This window comes from Belonocnema kinseyi, chromosome 3 (assembly GCF_010883055.1).
Source record: "Belonocnema kinseyi isolate 2016_QV_RU_SX_M_011 chromosome 3, B_treatae_v1, whole genome shotgun sequence".
NCBI lineage: Eukaryota > Metazoa > Arthropoda > Insecta > Hymenoptera > Cynipidae > Belonocnema > Belonocnema kinseyi.
The window spans coordinates 126,482,765-126,498,583 of record NC_046659.1 but is presented as its reverse complement, the minus strand read 5'-3'; the positions used below and the strand labels follow the sequence as shown (position 1 = coordinate 126,498,583).

Sequence of the window (15,819 nt, the reverse complement as noted above, 5' to 3'; positions counted from 1 at the left end):
ATTTTCCAATTGAACTTTAACCATAAAAGCAAAATACTTATAATTAATAGCAAAGACTAATTTTTTAGAAGACAGTTGAGTTTTAACCAGAAAATTTCACTTTCAACCAAGAAAGATTATTTTTGTTCGAAAAAATATAAATTTTCTATCCAAAAAGATAAATTTTCAACGAAACAATGGATTTTTTCAACTGCAACAGATTATTGATAAACAAAATAGTTGATTTTTCAACAAAACAATGAAATTTTCAAAAAGATAAAGAATTTTTCAGAAAAGAATACCAAAAATTATGAATTTTCTATCGAAAAAGACGAATGTTTCAAAAATAATTCAATTTTCATCAAAATATTTCAATTTTTAAGCACACAGTTGAATTTTCAACAAGAATGTTGACTTTTGACCACGAAAAATGACTTTTCTACCAAAGCAGGTTAATTTTGACTCTAAAAGGGCATATTTTTCTGCCCAGAACAGTTACATTTTCGACAGAAATAGCAGATTTCTTAAGCTCATATTTGAATTAAATTAAAATAACAAAATTGGAATTTCCTAATATTTTAATAAAATGTTATTATTCTTGATGATTATTTATTATAGTTCCTCTCATACAATTTCCCTGACTTTTACCGGTTTTATTCCATATGCCCTATTTCCTAATTTTCCCTGACAAACAAAGTTTAATGATTTTTCCACGAGTTCCAAGTATTCCCTGACTATAATTTTCTCGGTTTTTTATATACCCGTCTCAAAAAATAGTTTCTTTAGTAGAAAATTCAAGTAAAACCAAAAAAACTCACTTGATGGTCATCAATCATTGGCTTTTTTGGAGTTTAGGTTTTAGGTTAGGTTTACGAACACGTTACGTGCGAGAAGTGGAATCGCCGGTAATGTAAATTCCTAAGTGTTCGGTTTATAAAAAATATTAGCATTTCTTATTTAATATCAGCATTGTTTTTCAGTATGATATTTATTTTATTCGAATAAAATTTCGTATAAAATAATAATATTATTTAGAAGCATACAAAATTAATAAATGTTCAAAAAGATCAAAATGGTTAGAAATTCAAAAGTCCCGCCAGTTCCGTGAATCCCGCTATTTGCAAGTCAGAAACAGAAACTCAGCACTCACAAGTCACGAAGGTTAGGTTTTTTGTTGTGACATTTTCGTAAATTAGGGATTTGTCCCCAAAATTCACAACATTTTTATAATTTTTCATCTTATGGAAAACTTGATCGGTGGATATTCATCAGTTGTAAAATTAATAAACGACGACATAATGGCTTCATCGGAAAAGTTCAAGAAAATAATAATAAATGCAGAAATGTAAGTATAACCTCAAAAGTATGGTTAAGTTTGGCCAGATTTTCTCCACTTGAATGACGCTGTTATTTTTACTTCACATGTTTGGAAATTTGGAAGATTTAGGATTGAAAAATTAACTATTAGTCATCAAAATGACCTAAATTTAAGAATTCTTATGTATACATTTTTTAAATTGAAGAGATTTCAATTGCAACTCTTTCAAATTATACAATTTCGCGTTCGAAATCTTTAAAATTGAAGAGAATTAAATTTGTATATTTAAAAATTATGCAAGTTTTAAGTTTTACCACTTAAAATGCTTAAATTTTGGTCATTTATTTTCAAAATTTCTTCAAATTGGAAGATTTAATATAGAATTTAAAAGTTACCTTTTGAAAAAATTTAAGAATTTTTAATTATACAGCATGAAAATTAATGTAGAAGAATCAGAAGTGAAAAGTTTACTTTTCGTCTTGAAAATCATAACAATTTAGGCATTTTTATTTGTACATTTTTAAAATTCAGTGTTCATAATTTTGAAAATTTTTGATAGAAAATTAAGCAATTTTTAAGTGTTTTAATGATATAATCGGTCATTTTTATGCTTTATATTCGAAATTTCTTAATTTTTGAAAATTTGCGATAAAAAAAATTTATTTTCAACCTTCAAAATAATCAAAATTTAAGAATTCTTATTTAAACGTTTTTTAACTTCTAGATTTTTCAATTGTATCTCTTCAAAATTATAAAACTTTGAGTTTTAAACATTAAAAATTGAAGAGTTTTTAATTTTTACAACTAACGGCTAAAAACTGTGGAAACTTAGTTTTAGAATTAAAAATTCTTCAATTTTAATTATTTACAAACGATTTTTTCTTAACTTGGAAGCCTTAGAATTGAAAAGTTAACTTTTGACAAAAACGAAACAAAATATTTTTAAATCTTCGTGAAAAATATTTAAAATTGAATAATTTTATATTTCAAATCGACAAAATTGAATAAATTGCAATTTTTTATTTTAAAAGTCTTTAAAATTAAGGAATTATTAATTTTTTAAATAAAAACTTTGAAAATTATGCAAGTTTTAAGATTTATAATTGGAATTTTCGTAAATTTGATAATTTACATTTAAAATTTTTTCAATTTTGAAGATCTAAAATTGAAAATAAATTATTTATACATCTTCAATGATAAATATTTAAAATTGAGTTATTTGAAATTTCAAATCATTAAAATTGAATAAATTTCAATTTTTTATTTTTAAACTCTTTAAAATTCAAAATTTTTTAATTAAACATTAAGCAAGTTTGAAGGCTTTTAATTGGATTTTTTGTAAATTTGATCATTTACATTAAAATTTCTTTAATTTGGAAGACCTAAAATTGAAAAAAAATATTTATAGATCTTCATTGAAAAATATTAAAAATTGAATGATTTTAAATTTCAAATCATAAAAATTGAATAAATTGCAATTCTGTATTTTAAAAGTCTCTCAAATTAAAGAATTTTAAATTTTTCAACAAAAAAATTAATAATTATGGCAGTTTTATGTTTTTCAATTTTAATTTTTGTAGATTTTTATAATTTACGTTCAAAACTTCTTCAATATAGAAGATCTAAAATTGGAAAAAAGAATTATTTATACATCTTCAATGCTAAATATTTAAAATTTAATTATTTTAAATTTCAAATCATTAAAATTGAATAAATTGCAATTTTGTATTTCAAAAATCTTTAAAATTAAAGAATTAAAACTTTGCAAGTTTGAAGGCTTTTAATTGGAATTTTAGTTAATTGGATCACTTGCATTTAAAACTTCTTCAATTTGGAAGATCTAAACTTGAAAAAAAATTATTTATACATCTTGAATGATAAAAATTTTTAATTGCATGATTTTAATTTTCAAATCATTAGAATTGAATAAATTGCAATTTTTTATTTTAAAAATCTTGAAAATTAAGGAATTTCAAATTTTTTAATAGAAAATTAATAAATATTGAAGTTTTATGTATTTCATTTGGAATTTTCATAATTTACATTTAAAATTTCTTCAGTATAGAAGATCTAAAATTGAAAAAAATAATTATTTATATATCTTCAATGCTAAATATTTAAAATTTAATTATTTTAAATTTCAAATCATTAAAATTGAATAAATTGCAATTTTGTATTTCAAAAATCTTTAAAATTAAAGAATTAAAAATTTTGCAAGTTTGAAGGCTTTTAATTGGAAATTGAGCATTTCACTTTTGATCTTCGAAATCGTCAGAATACAAAAATTTCCATTTTTTCATCTTTTAAATTCAAGAATTTTTCAACGTAATTAAAAAAATATAGAACTTTCAATTTTAAATCTTGAAAAATGAAAAATTGTGAATTGCAAATCGTCAAAATTGTATGACTTTAAATAGTAAATCTTTAAAATTGAAAAGTTTTTAATTTTGACACGTGGCAAGTTTCAAATCTTACAATTAAAAAATTATACCATTTTTATTTTTTATAATTGAATATTATTTAATTGAAAAAATTTAGAATTTACATCTTCACTTTTGATTTCAAAAATCATAAAAGAAATTTTATTTGTACACGCTTCAAAATTGTAAAACTTTAAGTTGATAATATTTAAAATTGAAGTGTTTTTAATTTTTAAATAAAAAAATATATAAAAGTTTTATGTTTTATAACTACAAATTCTATAATTTTGATGATTTGTGTACGAAATTTTTTCAGCTTTGAAGATATCGAATTGTAAAAAGATTTCAAATCTTACACTAAAAAATTCTATAAATCTGATAATTTCTATTCAATTATTATTTAATTTAAAAGATTCAGGATTCCTCTTTTTTGAAAAAAAATCTCCTTTTCGATTGAAAATTAAACCGGTTCTATAAAAATCGTCTTTTTGGCTTTAATTTTAAATAGAAATGCTTGGTGAAAAAATTAGATTCTTTGCATTTACAGAAAAACTTTTTTTTTAATTCCAGCGTTGAACATTTGTTTGTTTTTTAGAAAATTCATTTTTTTATTTTTGGTTGAAAAGTCTAAGATTATATTTTTTGTTGAAAATTCATCTTTTTTTTTTGTTTGTTAAAAATTCGTCATTTTGGATTGAAAATTACATTTTTTTAAAATATATTTTAACGTTTACTTAAATTTATGATTGTTAATTATATTTTATAGTACTTAAAATAGAATTATATATTTTAATTAATTAAAAAATCAATCAAAATAAGAAACCAGTGATTAGCCTGCTATTTTTTCTAATTTATCTAGTAAATATAAATAAATAAACAATTTTTTTCAGGATGAGGGCGGGCACTTCTACCAGAAAATATTTAAATATAGCTAAAGCAGCTGATAAGCGACTGATTCAAAACAGAATAACTTCCTTGGATCCAAATAACTGGTGGGAAATTTTTGTCCAAGAACGATATCCCGATGAAAAATGTTTGGAAGCTTTTAAATGCTCCCGAGAATCGTATCTTTACCTGATTAAAATTTTGAGGCCTTTTATCAGTCCCAAACCGGGGGCAACACCAATTCACAATTCTCTGAATTTGTTAAAAGGTAACAAGTAACTTTAAATTATTTTATTTTATTTAATTGGATAATTTTCAATGATTACAAATTTTTTTTTCATTATTATTATTATAATATATTCAAATACCAGCATTTTAATTTGGAATATTTTTTTGATAGAATAAAAAAGTTTTTCAGATACAAATTTTCTAATTGATTAATTTATTTTAAACAAAAAAATATCTTTTCTACCACAAAAGATGAATTACAAAAAAAAGACTTGAATTTTTGACCTAGAAAGACTCAAAAAAGATTAAATTTTTAAAAAATTCAAAACCAAAAAGATGCATTTTCAACTAATAAAGATTTTTCTCTCGAGAAATAAATAAAATTTTGTCTACATTGTTAAACCTTCAAGCCAAAAGACGAATTTTCTTTGGAAAAATTGAATTTTCAACAACAAAAAATTCTTTTTTCCAACAAAAATGAAACTTCAAACCAAGAAAATTACTTTTTTTTCCTACAAAAAAAAATTGTACAACTAAGAAAGATTAATTTTAAAAATTGGAAAAGTTACATTTTCAGTTAAAAAATTAATTTTAAAGGAAAAAAGCTTTTACACTGAAAAGTTAAATTTTCAATCAGACAAAAGATTTTAATAAAAAAAACATTTGTTTTAACAATTTAGTTTAAATTTTACCCAAGTAGTTAAATTTTCAATTAAAAAAGATTATTTTTCAAACAAAATAATTGAAATTTTCACAAAAGACATGATTTTTCAACTAAAATTAGAAATTATAATTTTATTATAAATAAATTTTCAATAATAACAGCAAAATTACTTTTTCCAACAAAAATTAAACTTTTTTAGTTGAAAATTTTTATTTTTTGGAAAAAAAAATAATTTTCTTGGTTTAAAGTTTAAGCCAAGAACATTATTTTTTTCCCAAAAAAGACAAATTTTCAAGTAAAAAAGATTAATCTTAAAAATGGAAAAGTTACATTTTCAGTTAAAAAATTAATTTATTAAACATGGCTTTTAAACTGAAAAGTTAAATTTTTCAACCAGGCATAAACCTTGAATAAAAAAAATTAGTTTTTATCAATTTAGTGTAAGCTTCACCCAAGTAGTTAAAATTTTCAATTAAAAAAGATTATTTTTCGAGATGAATTTTCAACTGAAATTATAAATCTTCAACAGTTAAATATTCAAACAAAGAATAATAATTTTCAAGTTAAAAGTTGTGTTTTTATTATTTTTTTTTTAATTAATTGTTTACTAAAACCGAGAAATTTTTAACAAAATACTTGAATTTTCAACCTAAGAAGATAAATTTCCAACAAGAAAGGTTCATACTTTATATTTCAATCAAACAAGACGAATTTTATAAAAATGAAAATTTTTTATTCAAGAAAGACATAAAAGTTTATATAAATTGTTAAATCTTCAAACCAAAAGATGAATTTTCTCTAGAAAAATTGAATTTTCAAACCGAAAATATGAGTTTTTTCCAAAAAAAATGAAGTTTCACACCAACAAAATGATTTTTTTACAAAGAAAAGAGAATTTTCAACTAAAAAATTTTAATCTTGAAAAAATGGAAAAGTTACATTTTCCGTTAAAAAGTAAATTTAAACAAAAAAAGGCTTTTCCACTGCAAAGTTAAATTTTCAACCAGAGATAAGCCTTTAATCAAAAAATTTTATTTTTTTGACATTTTAGTTTAAGTTTCACCCACGTAATTAAATTTTCAATTAAAAAAAGATTAATTTTCAACTAAATAGTTAAACTTTCAAAGAAATAGATAAATTTTCGTTTTCAAGCAAAGAAGATTAATTTTTAAGTAAAAAGTTGCGTTTTTATTTTTGAAAAAATTTAATTTATACCCAAAGAGATGAATTTTTAACAAAATACTTGAATTTTCAATCTAAAAAGATAAATTTTTAGATTGAAAATTCAAGTATTTTGTTAAGAATTTTTTTTAAATTGTTCAATCTTCAAGCTAAAGGACGAATTTTCTCTAGAAATATTTAATTTTCAAACAAAAAATATGACTTTTTAGTAAAAATAAAATTTTAAATCAAAAAATTATTTTTTTCTCAAAAAAGGAGAATTTTTCAACTAAATAATATTAATCTTAAAAAATTGAAAAGTTAAATTTTCAACCAGATATAAGTCTTGAATAAAAAAAAATTAATTTTGATCAATTTAGTTTAAATTTTACTCAAGTACGTAAATTTTCACAAAAGAGATGAATTTCCAACTAAAAATATAAATCTTCGAGAGTTGAATATTCAAGCAAAGAAAAAGAATTTTTAACTAAAAAGTTGCGTTTTTATTTTTTAAAAAATTTAATTTATACCCAAACAGATGAATTTTTAGATTGAAAATTCAAGTATTTTGTTAAAATTTTTTTCTAAATTGTTAAATCTTCAAGCTAAAGGACAAATTTTCTCTGGAAAAATTTAATTTTCAAACAAAAAATATGACTTCAGCAAAAATAAAATTTCAAATCAAAGAATTATTTTTTTCTCCAAAAAGGAGAATTTTCAACCAGATATAAGTCTTGAATAAAAAAAAAATTAATTTTAATCAATTTAGTTTAAATTTTACTCAAGTACGTAAATTTTCACAAAAGAGATGAATTTCCAACTAAAAATATAAATCTTCAACAGTTGAATATTCAAGCAAAGAAAAAGAATTTTTAAGTAAAAAGTTGTGTTTTTATTTTTTTTTAAATTAAATTTCTGCTAAAAAATATGAATGTTTAACAAAATACTTTAATTTTCAACCTAAAACGATAAAAAAAGTACGAAAAAGATGAATTTTTAACAAAATACTTGAATTTTCAACCTAAAACTTTATATTTCAATCAAAAAAGATTTAATTTTTACCAAAAAAAAAAAGGAATTTTAAAACCAAAAAGATGAATTTTCAACAAATGAAAATTTTTCTCTCGAGAAATAAATACAAGTTTATCTAAATTCTCAAACCTTCAAGCCAAAACACGAATTTTGTATGGAAAAGTTGAATTTTCAAAAAAAGAATTATTTTTTTCAACAAAAATTAAATTTCGAATGAACAAAAATTTTTTTTGCCAAAAAGGAGAACTTTCAGCTAAAAAAGATTAATCTTAAAAAACGGAAATGTTACATTTTCAGTTAAAAAAAAGTCTTGAATAAAAAAAATTAATTTTTATGAATTTAGTTTAAGTTTTACCCAAAAGTTGCGTTTTTATTTTTAAAAAAATGAAATTTCTATTAAAAAAGATTAATTTTTAACAAAATACTTGAATCTTCAACCTAAAAAAATCCCAAAAAGAACCAAAAAAATTAATTTTTAAGAAATGAATATTTTTCCCTCGATAAAGAAATAATTTATCTAAATTCTTAAAACTCTAAGCCAAAAGATGAATTTTCTCTAGAAAAATAGAATTTTCAAACAAAAAATATGAGTTTCTCTAAAAAGAAAATTAAATTTCAAACCAAGAAAATTCTTTTATTTTCCAGAAAAGGAGAATTTTCAACTAAAAAAGATCAATCTTAAGAAAATGGAAAAGTTAGATTTTTATTTATATTTATATTTCATTATATATATAAAAATATATTCTTATTTCAATAAAAAAAGATAAAATTTAAACCAAAAAAAAATTCATTTTAAACCCAAAAAGATGAATTTTCAAAAAATAAATATTTTTCTCGCGAAAAATTAATAAAAGTTTATCTAAATTGTCAAATCTTCAAACCAAAGGACGAATTTTCTCTGGAAAAATTGAAGTTTTAAACAAAAAATATGACTTCCCAACCAAAATGAAATTTTAAATCAAGAAAATTGTTTTATTTTACAAAGAAGAGATTTTTCAAGTAAAACGGATTAATCTTAAAAAATGGATAAGTTACATTTTCAGTTAAATAATTAATTTTAAAGAAAAAAGGGACCGGGGAAAACCGGGAAATGACAGTGAATTTATTTTTTGACCAGGAATCTTACAACATTTTGAGAATGAAAGTTTTGTCCAACTTTTATTTTAACCGTTTTTAAATATTTTCCTAAATTTTGATTTTTATAAATTATTATATAATTTAGTTTAGAATGCTTAATTCGAAAACCTTTGACTTTAAAAATGTTCCATTTTAGATTTTTAATTTGTAAGCATATGTTTTAATTTGAAGAATTTTAAAATGTAGTTTTAAAGGTTAAAAAAATTGTTACATTTGAAAATCGAAAAATTAAAATCTTTTATTATTATTATATATAATTTTAATATTATTAATTTTACGCATTTTCAGAAGAAAAATCTATCCAAGTACGATTTTAACAGTTTTTAAAAGAAATAAATTGCAGTATTGTGGATATAAACAATTAAAAATTAGAAGCATTTAAATAAAAACTGTCATGATTTATCAATAATATATTTTTAATTCAGAGTTTTTGGTATTCCATTATATTATTTTTTATGTTAAATTTATTCAATAAATGTATTAATATATTATTTTATATTTTTATTAAATTAAAAATATTGTTAGTCTAAATTATTTAATTTTTATCCTGTTTAATTTGAAATTTATTAATGTAGAAAAAGAATAAGTATTTAATATTCAGCAATATTACATTCTTCATTTGAGGCGAGTAAATTGAAACCAAATATTTAAAAGAAAAAAATTTGAAACTGAATTATTTTACATAGAACGGTTTGAATCTTTAGATTTTTGAAAAACTTTTAATCTTTTAGCGTTATCATTTTAATTGTTCTACTTAAAAAGTGTTTAATTTATAATTGAAATTGTTAAATTTTGACGTATAAATAACAATTGAACACTTCGTATTTGTGGAAAGAATTTGAGTCCTTTTAAGAGATATGTAGAAGTTTTGAGAAGATTCAAAATTAATTATAATTATTTCAAGTAATTTAAACGAAGTTCATTAACATTTTTTTAGTACTTTTAAATATATTTTAAAATTAATCGAGAATTTCCTACAATTTTTGAAAATCCAGGAAATAAAATAAAATCCTTAAAATCTTCCATGTTCTTTTTTGATCATTTTTTAAATCTCTTAAAATCTTTTTAAACTTTCTGTTAGAATAATTTTTCAAAGTGAAAAATCATTTTCAATTTTCCTAAGAATCTTTAGAAAATTTATATTCTTTTGTAGTCTTTCACAATTCTTAAAAAAATTATACATTTTTTGTTTGAATTCCGCAAAAATCGCAATTTTATTTTTAATTCGGCTGTGAATATTTCAAATTATTTCAAGTTCTAAATTTAATTCGAATCTTTTCAAAACTTCTAAATATCTCTTAATATTAGTCTATATTTTCACAAATTTTTAACCAGACATAAGCCTTCCATAAAAAATAAATTACTTTTGATCAATTTAGTTTAACTTTTATCCAAGTATTTAAATTATCAATTAAAAAAGATTAATTTAAAAAAAATTATAAATCTTTAACAGTTAAACATTCAAACAAAAAAAAAACATTTCAATCAAAAGTTGCGTTTTGATTTTAAAACAATTAATTTCTACTAAAATAGATGAATTTTTAACAAAAGACTTGAATTTTTAACCTAAAATGATACATTTAAAATTTTTTAAAACTGTCATACTTTAAATTTAATAAAAAAAGATGAAATTTATAAAACAAAAAAAGAATTTTCAAACCAAAAAGATTAATTTTCAACAAATAAAGATTTTTCACTCAAGAAAAAAATAACAGGTTATCTAAATTGCTAAACCTTCAAGCCAAAAGAGGAATTTTCTATATAAAAAGTACATTTTCAAAAAAATAACATCCCAACAAAAAATGAAATTTCAAACCAAAAAAATTTTTTTTTCAAAAAAGGAGAATTTTCAACGAAACAAAGATTAATCTTAAGAAAATGGACAAGTTAGATTTTCAATTATACACTGAAATGTCAAATTTTTAACCAGACATAATCCTTCAATAAAAAGCAAAAAAATAATCATTTTTAGGTAAAAAGTTGCGTTTTTATTTTAAAAAGAGAAGAAATTTCTACTAAAACAGATGTATTTTTGACAAAACACTTAAATTTTTAACCCGAAAAAATATATTTGCAACAAAAAAGGGTCATACTTTATATTTCAATCAAAAAAGATGATATTTGTACAAAAAAAAAGATGAATTTGCAACAAATCAAGATTTTGCACTTAAGGAAGAAATAAAAATTGGTCTAAATTGTTAAATCTACCAGCCAAAATACGAATTTTCTCTAAACAATTGAATTTTTAAACAAAAAAGATGATTTTTTACCAATAAAAATGAAATTTTAGACCAAAAAATTTTTTTTACAAAAAAGGAGAATTTTAAGAAATAACTTGAATGTTTTGATACTTTTTAAAATTTTCTTTGAATGTTCATTTTTCTGAATAAAAAGTCTTTACAAATTTTTCCAGAAATCTCAAGAAAGTTTTTTATTGTTTCTATATCTTTAAAACTTTTCAAAAGCTTGTAAATCTTTTTCGAAATCATCAAAAATGTACGTTTTGTTTACAATTTTTGAAAATCTTCTCAAACTCAAAATAGTTTTTTAACCATTTTCTAAACTTTCAATATTCTAAAAATTTTTTTTTAATTCTTTAAATTCTTCCAAAATTTTTCTTAAATTCTGCAAATTAAAAAACTTGGCGTTAAATATTACGGATTCTTTTTTGAAAATTTTGGAAAGCATTTGAAATGTTGAAAACAAATTTTTAAATATTACTTAGAAATAAATTTTTCCAAGTTCAAACTGAGTTTAAATTTTCCCAGGTATTAAAAAAAAGGTTTTTTATTTTTTCTTGAAGCCTTTTAAACTTCTCAAAAAGCTTCGAATTTTTTTTCGAATTCTTCCAAAATTTACATTTTGTTAAATCATTTTTGAAATATTTTCAACTTATAAATTTGTTTAAAACACTTTTCAAAATCTGTTATGACGATTTTAGAAATCTTTTGTAATCTTTCAAAATGTTCAAAAATATTCTCTTGAAATTAATTTTTCATCATAAAAAATCAGTTCAAATTTTTCCATGAGTTCTGAGATAATTTTTTTATCGTCGGGAATCCTTTCAAAATCAACAAAAAGCGTCAACAAATTTTATTTCTAAATATTTAAAAATGTATAATTTGCAATTTGAAAAATTGCAATTGAAAAAATTATTTTTCAACCCAAAAACAAGTTTTTAAGAAAATAGTTAACTTTTCAACTAACAAGATTAATTTTCTTCTAAAAAAGAAATCAAAATACCTGAATCTTCAACTAACAAAACTAAATTTTAAGCTCCAAATGGAATGGTTTTTTTTCCCAATATTAAAAAAATATATTATCAAAATAGATCATTTTTCAACAAAATGGATGAATTTTTCAATAAAGTGGATCAACTTTAAGCCAAAAAATAGGGGAATAATTTTGTAATAAATTGTTTTGAATAAAATTATTTTGGTTATCATCTGATTTTTCGTTGAATAATTTTTTATTGCAAATCATTAATGTTTAAATACTAGCTTTTTAATTTTGTAAAACTGTTAACATATAATATTTTTCAAACAAATAAAACAGTATTTTATATACAAGTTTACAATTTTTAAATGTATCAATTTATTTCAAACAAAAAAATGTCTTTTCTTTTATAAAAGATGACTTCCTAAGAAAATACCTGATTTTTTAATATAATAGTTGAATATTCAACCTAAGACGACACATTCCTAACAAAAAAAGTATCATAGTTTATATTTCAATCAAAAAAGAATAGAAAAAAAAATTTTTTAATCAAACAGCTAAATTTCCAAGAATAAAAAATTTTTCATTCAAAAAATGATTAAAAGTTTATCTAAATTATTGAATTTTCAAGCCAGAAAACAAATTTTACTTCACAAAAATTGAATGTTCAAACAAAAGATATGTTTCACGACAAACGGCGAATTTTTAACTAAAAAGGACGAATCTTAAAAAAACGAGAATATCAACTAAAAATATAAATCTTTAACAAAAAAAAGTGATTTTTTAACAAAGTGATTCAACCAAATCTTTCAAACAAATTAGTTGAATACTAAAGCAAAGAAAAAGGATTTTCAACCAAAATGATCCATTCTCTTTAAAAAAAGTTAAGCTTCTTTTAAAACAGATTAAGTTTTAAATAAAAAAAAATGAATTGAAAAAAAAAATTGTATCTTCAGTTGAAACAGATTTCAGACGAGTTTTTACAATCAAGATATGAATTTTTAAATATGAAATAAGTTCCTACGAAAAAAATGAGTTTTCCATCAAAGAAGATGAATTTTAACCAAAAATAATTACTTTTTAAATAAATTTTTTAAATTTTGAACCATAGAGTTGCAATTTTGTTAAAAAGATGAAATTTCTCCGAAAGCAGAAGAATTTTTAATTACAAAGCAAAAAGTTCAGTTTTTATCCAAAAAAAGATTCCAGTTGACTCTACGAGATTAAAAATTGATTTTTTTAACAAAAAAAGAAGTTTCTACGAAAGAAATTATATTTTTAATCCAAAAAGACTATTTTTTTCAACCAAATACTTTCATTTTTATAAAAAATAATTTAATTTTTGTACTCCAGAAAAGATTTTAGTTCATTTTTTAACTCAAAAATATAAATTTTGAACAAAAAGTAAATTTTTTACAAAATATAAACTAATTTCTGTTAAAGGAAGTGAATTTTAAAATAAAAAAGACAAACTTTCAAAAAAGAGTTGAATTTTCCACCGAAAAATTACATTTTTATTAAAAAAGGATGGCATTTCTTCTAAAATAAATGAATTAAAGAAAAACAAAACTTAAAAATTAGTTAAATTTTCATCCAGTGCAGATTCCAGTTCAATTTCTAAAACCAGAAGATCATAATAAAAACTGTGAACAATTTGCAACCAAAATGAATGTCTTTTTAAGAATATTATTAAATTTTCAACCAAAGAATAAAATTTATACCTAAAAGAACAATTTTAGGACCATTTTACTATTAAATATTTCGAAATTTTATACTAAAGGCCTTGATAGTCAGTTTTGAATTTAATAATTTTGGATGTAAGTATAAAGCAATTTTCGATTGAAAAGCATGAAACTGTACATTTTCAAAAAATTAAATCATAACATAACAATATTGTTTTATATTCTTTATCTTCATTTTTGATTTTGTATTTAAGATCTAAAAATTCTCCGATTTTTATTTGAAAAATTAAATAAGTAATTTCAAATTGAAAAATATAATATAATAATAATAATAAAGTAAATAAAAAATTGAGTTTAAAATAAAAAACGATGAAAATTAATCTATCTGAAATTAATCGATTTTAATTTACTTACAATAATTTAAATTTTTAAGTGTTTGAGTATAAAAAAATTCTAATAACACAATGTTTGGTGACCAAAATTTTGTTCAGTTTTAAATTAATGAGTTTCCCATTTAAAATTACTATATATTTCAAAAGGTTTTTTTTATTTTAAATCATTTTTCATTTTGGAAAACGTCTTGTAATCAGTTTTAATGTTAACTTGTAATTTTATTATGCCATTTCAATTAAAAATTCTAGAATATCAGAAACATGGCATCTGAAAGATTCAATTTAGCTTTCAATATTAAATTGTCAAAGTTAAATCGCTTTAAATTCAAATTATTTAAATTTAAAAGTCTTGAATCTTAATTATAAAATTTTTAACGTTTTACATTGTCATATTTTTCATAAATCCAAAAAAAAATGTTTTGCAAAAATATTGTAGGGAAGTTATTTTGATATAAAAGCAAAAATTGCTGAGAATTATATTTTTTTTAGGAGTGAGCGTGGAAAAGCAAGTGGCGCTCATGCTCCACAAATTAGCATATTGCACAGAATACTGTGTAATGTCCACTATGTTCGGTGTCCACAAATCAACGACCCACAAAATGTTTTACAAAGCTATAACTGGCTTGAACAAGTACATTCTCCACAAAGAAATTAAAATTCCAAACTCCGCGGAAGCTGTCGAAATTTCTCGACATTTCGAGGAGAGAACGAGAATTCCCCAGATTCTAGGTGTCCTGGACTATACGCACATTCCCTGTGTGCCCTGTCCAACGATGCTTAAAGAATTCACAAACAGTGCAAAATATGCCTCCTTTGTTCTCCAAACAATCGTGGATTCCAACCTTTGGTAATAAACTTTTCAAATCTATTGCAGGGAGGCCCCTTTCCTAATTATCCAAATATTTTTAAAACTGAAACTTTTTAATTATCTTTCTTAAGGGCATGTGACACAGCTAAATACCTATATTACCGACCACAGTTTTTCAGTTCACTGAATGTTTTTTTGAACCTAAGAACTTTTTTTGTAAATAAAATATCGAGCTGATACTTTGGGAAATGTATTAGAGTACAATAAAGTACGTTTAGTAATACTGCATTTTGGTAGGAACTTCACTGAAAATTATTTCATATTTTTTCTGAACCTCAACATTTTTGGAACATTCGAACTTTTTTTATGTATAAAATATCGGTTTCAAACTTTGAGAAATGCAAGAGCCGAAAGAAAACTACGTTTAAGTACAAAGCTTAACAATAAAAGATGTAAAAAAATATATTTTAACAATCAATTCCAACGGCATCAGCCGGTAACGTTGTACGCGAAAATACGAAACCTGGCGGCCACTAGACGAGGCTCTAGAGAGTTCGTATTTTCATGTACAACGTTACCGACTGATGCCGTTGGAATTGATTGTTAAAATATATTTTTTACGTCTTTCATTGTTAAGCTTTGTACTTAAACGTAGTTTTCTTTCGGCTCTTGCATTTCTCAAAGTTTGAGACCGATATTTTATGTATAAAAAAAGTTCGAACGTTCAAAAAATGTTGAGGTTCAGAAAAAAGATGAAATAATTTTCAGTGAAGTTCCTACCAAAATGCAGTATTACTAAACGTACTTTATTGTACTCTAATAAATCTTCCAAAGTTTCAGCTCGATATTTTATTTACAAAAAAAGTTCTTAGGTTCAAAAAAACATTCAGTGAACTG

At 21.6% G+C, this 15,819-nt stretch overlaps 1 protein-coding gene across 1 annotated transcript in view; it reads left to right on the top strand.

The window, feature by feature from the left end:
* Positions 1–1,140: 1,140 nt before the first annotated feature.
* The window catches only part of LOC117170016 (protein ANTAGONIST OF LIKE HETEROCHROMATIN PROTEIN 1-like), a 30,912-nt gene continuing 16,233 nt past the window's right edge, over positions 1,141–15,819 (top strand). Inside the window, exons 1-3 of the mRNA XM_033356531.1 lie at positions 1,141–1,324; positions 4,608–4,870; positions 14,604–14,961. Of these exons, the coding sequence (XP_033212422.1) occupies positions 1,221–1,324; positions 4,608–4,870; positions 14,604–14,961 (725 nt within the window). The 5' untranslated portion in view covers positions 1,141–1,220. The remainder of the gene's footprint in view (positions 1,325–4,607; positions 4,871–14,603; positions 14,962–15,819) is intronic.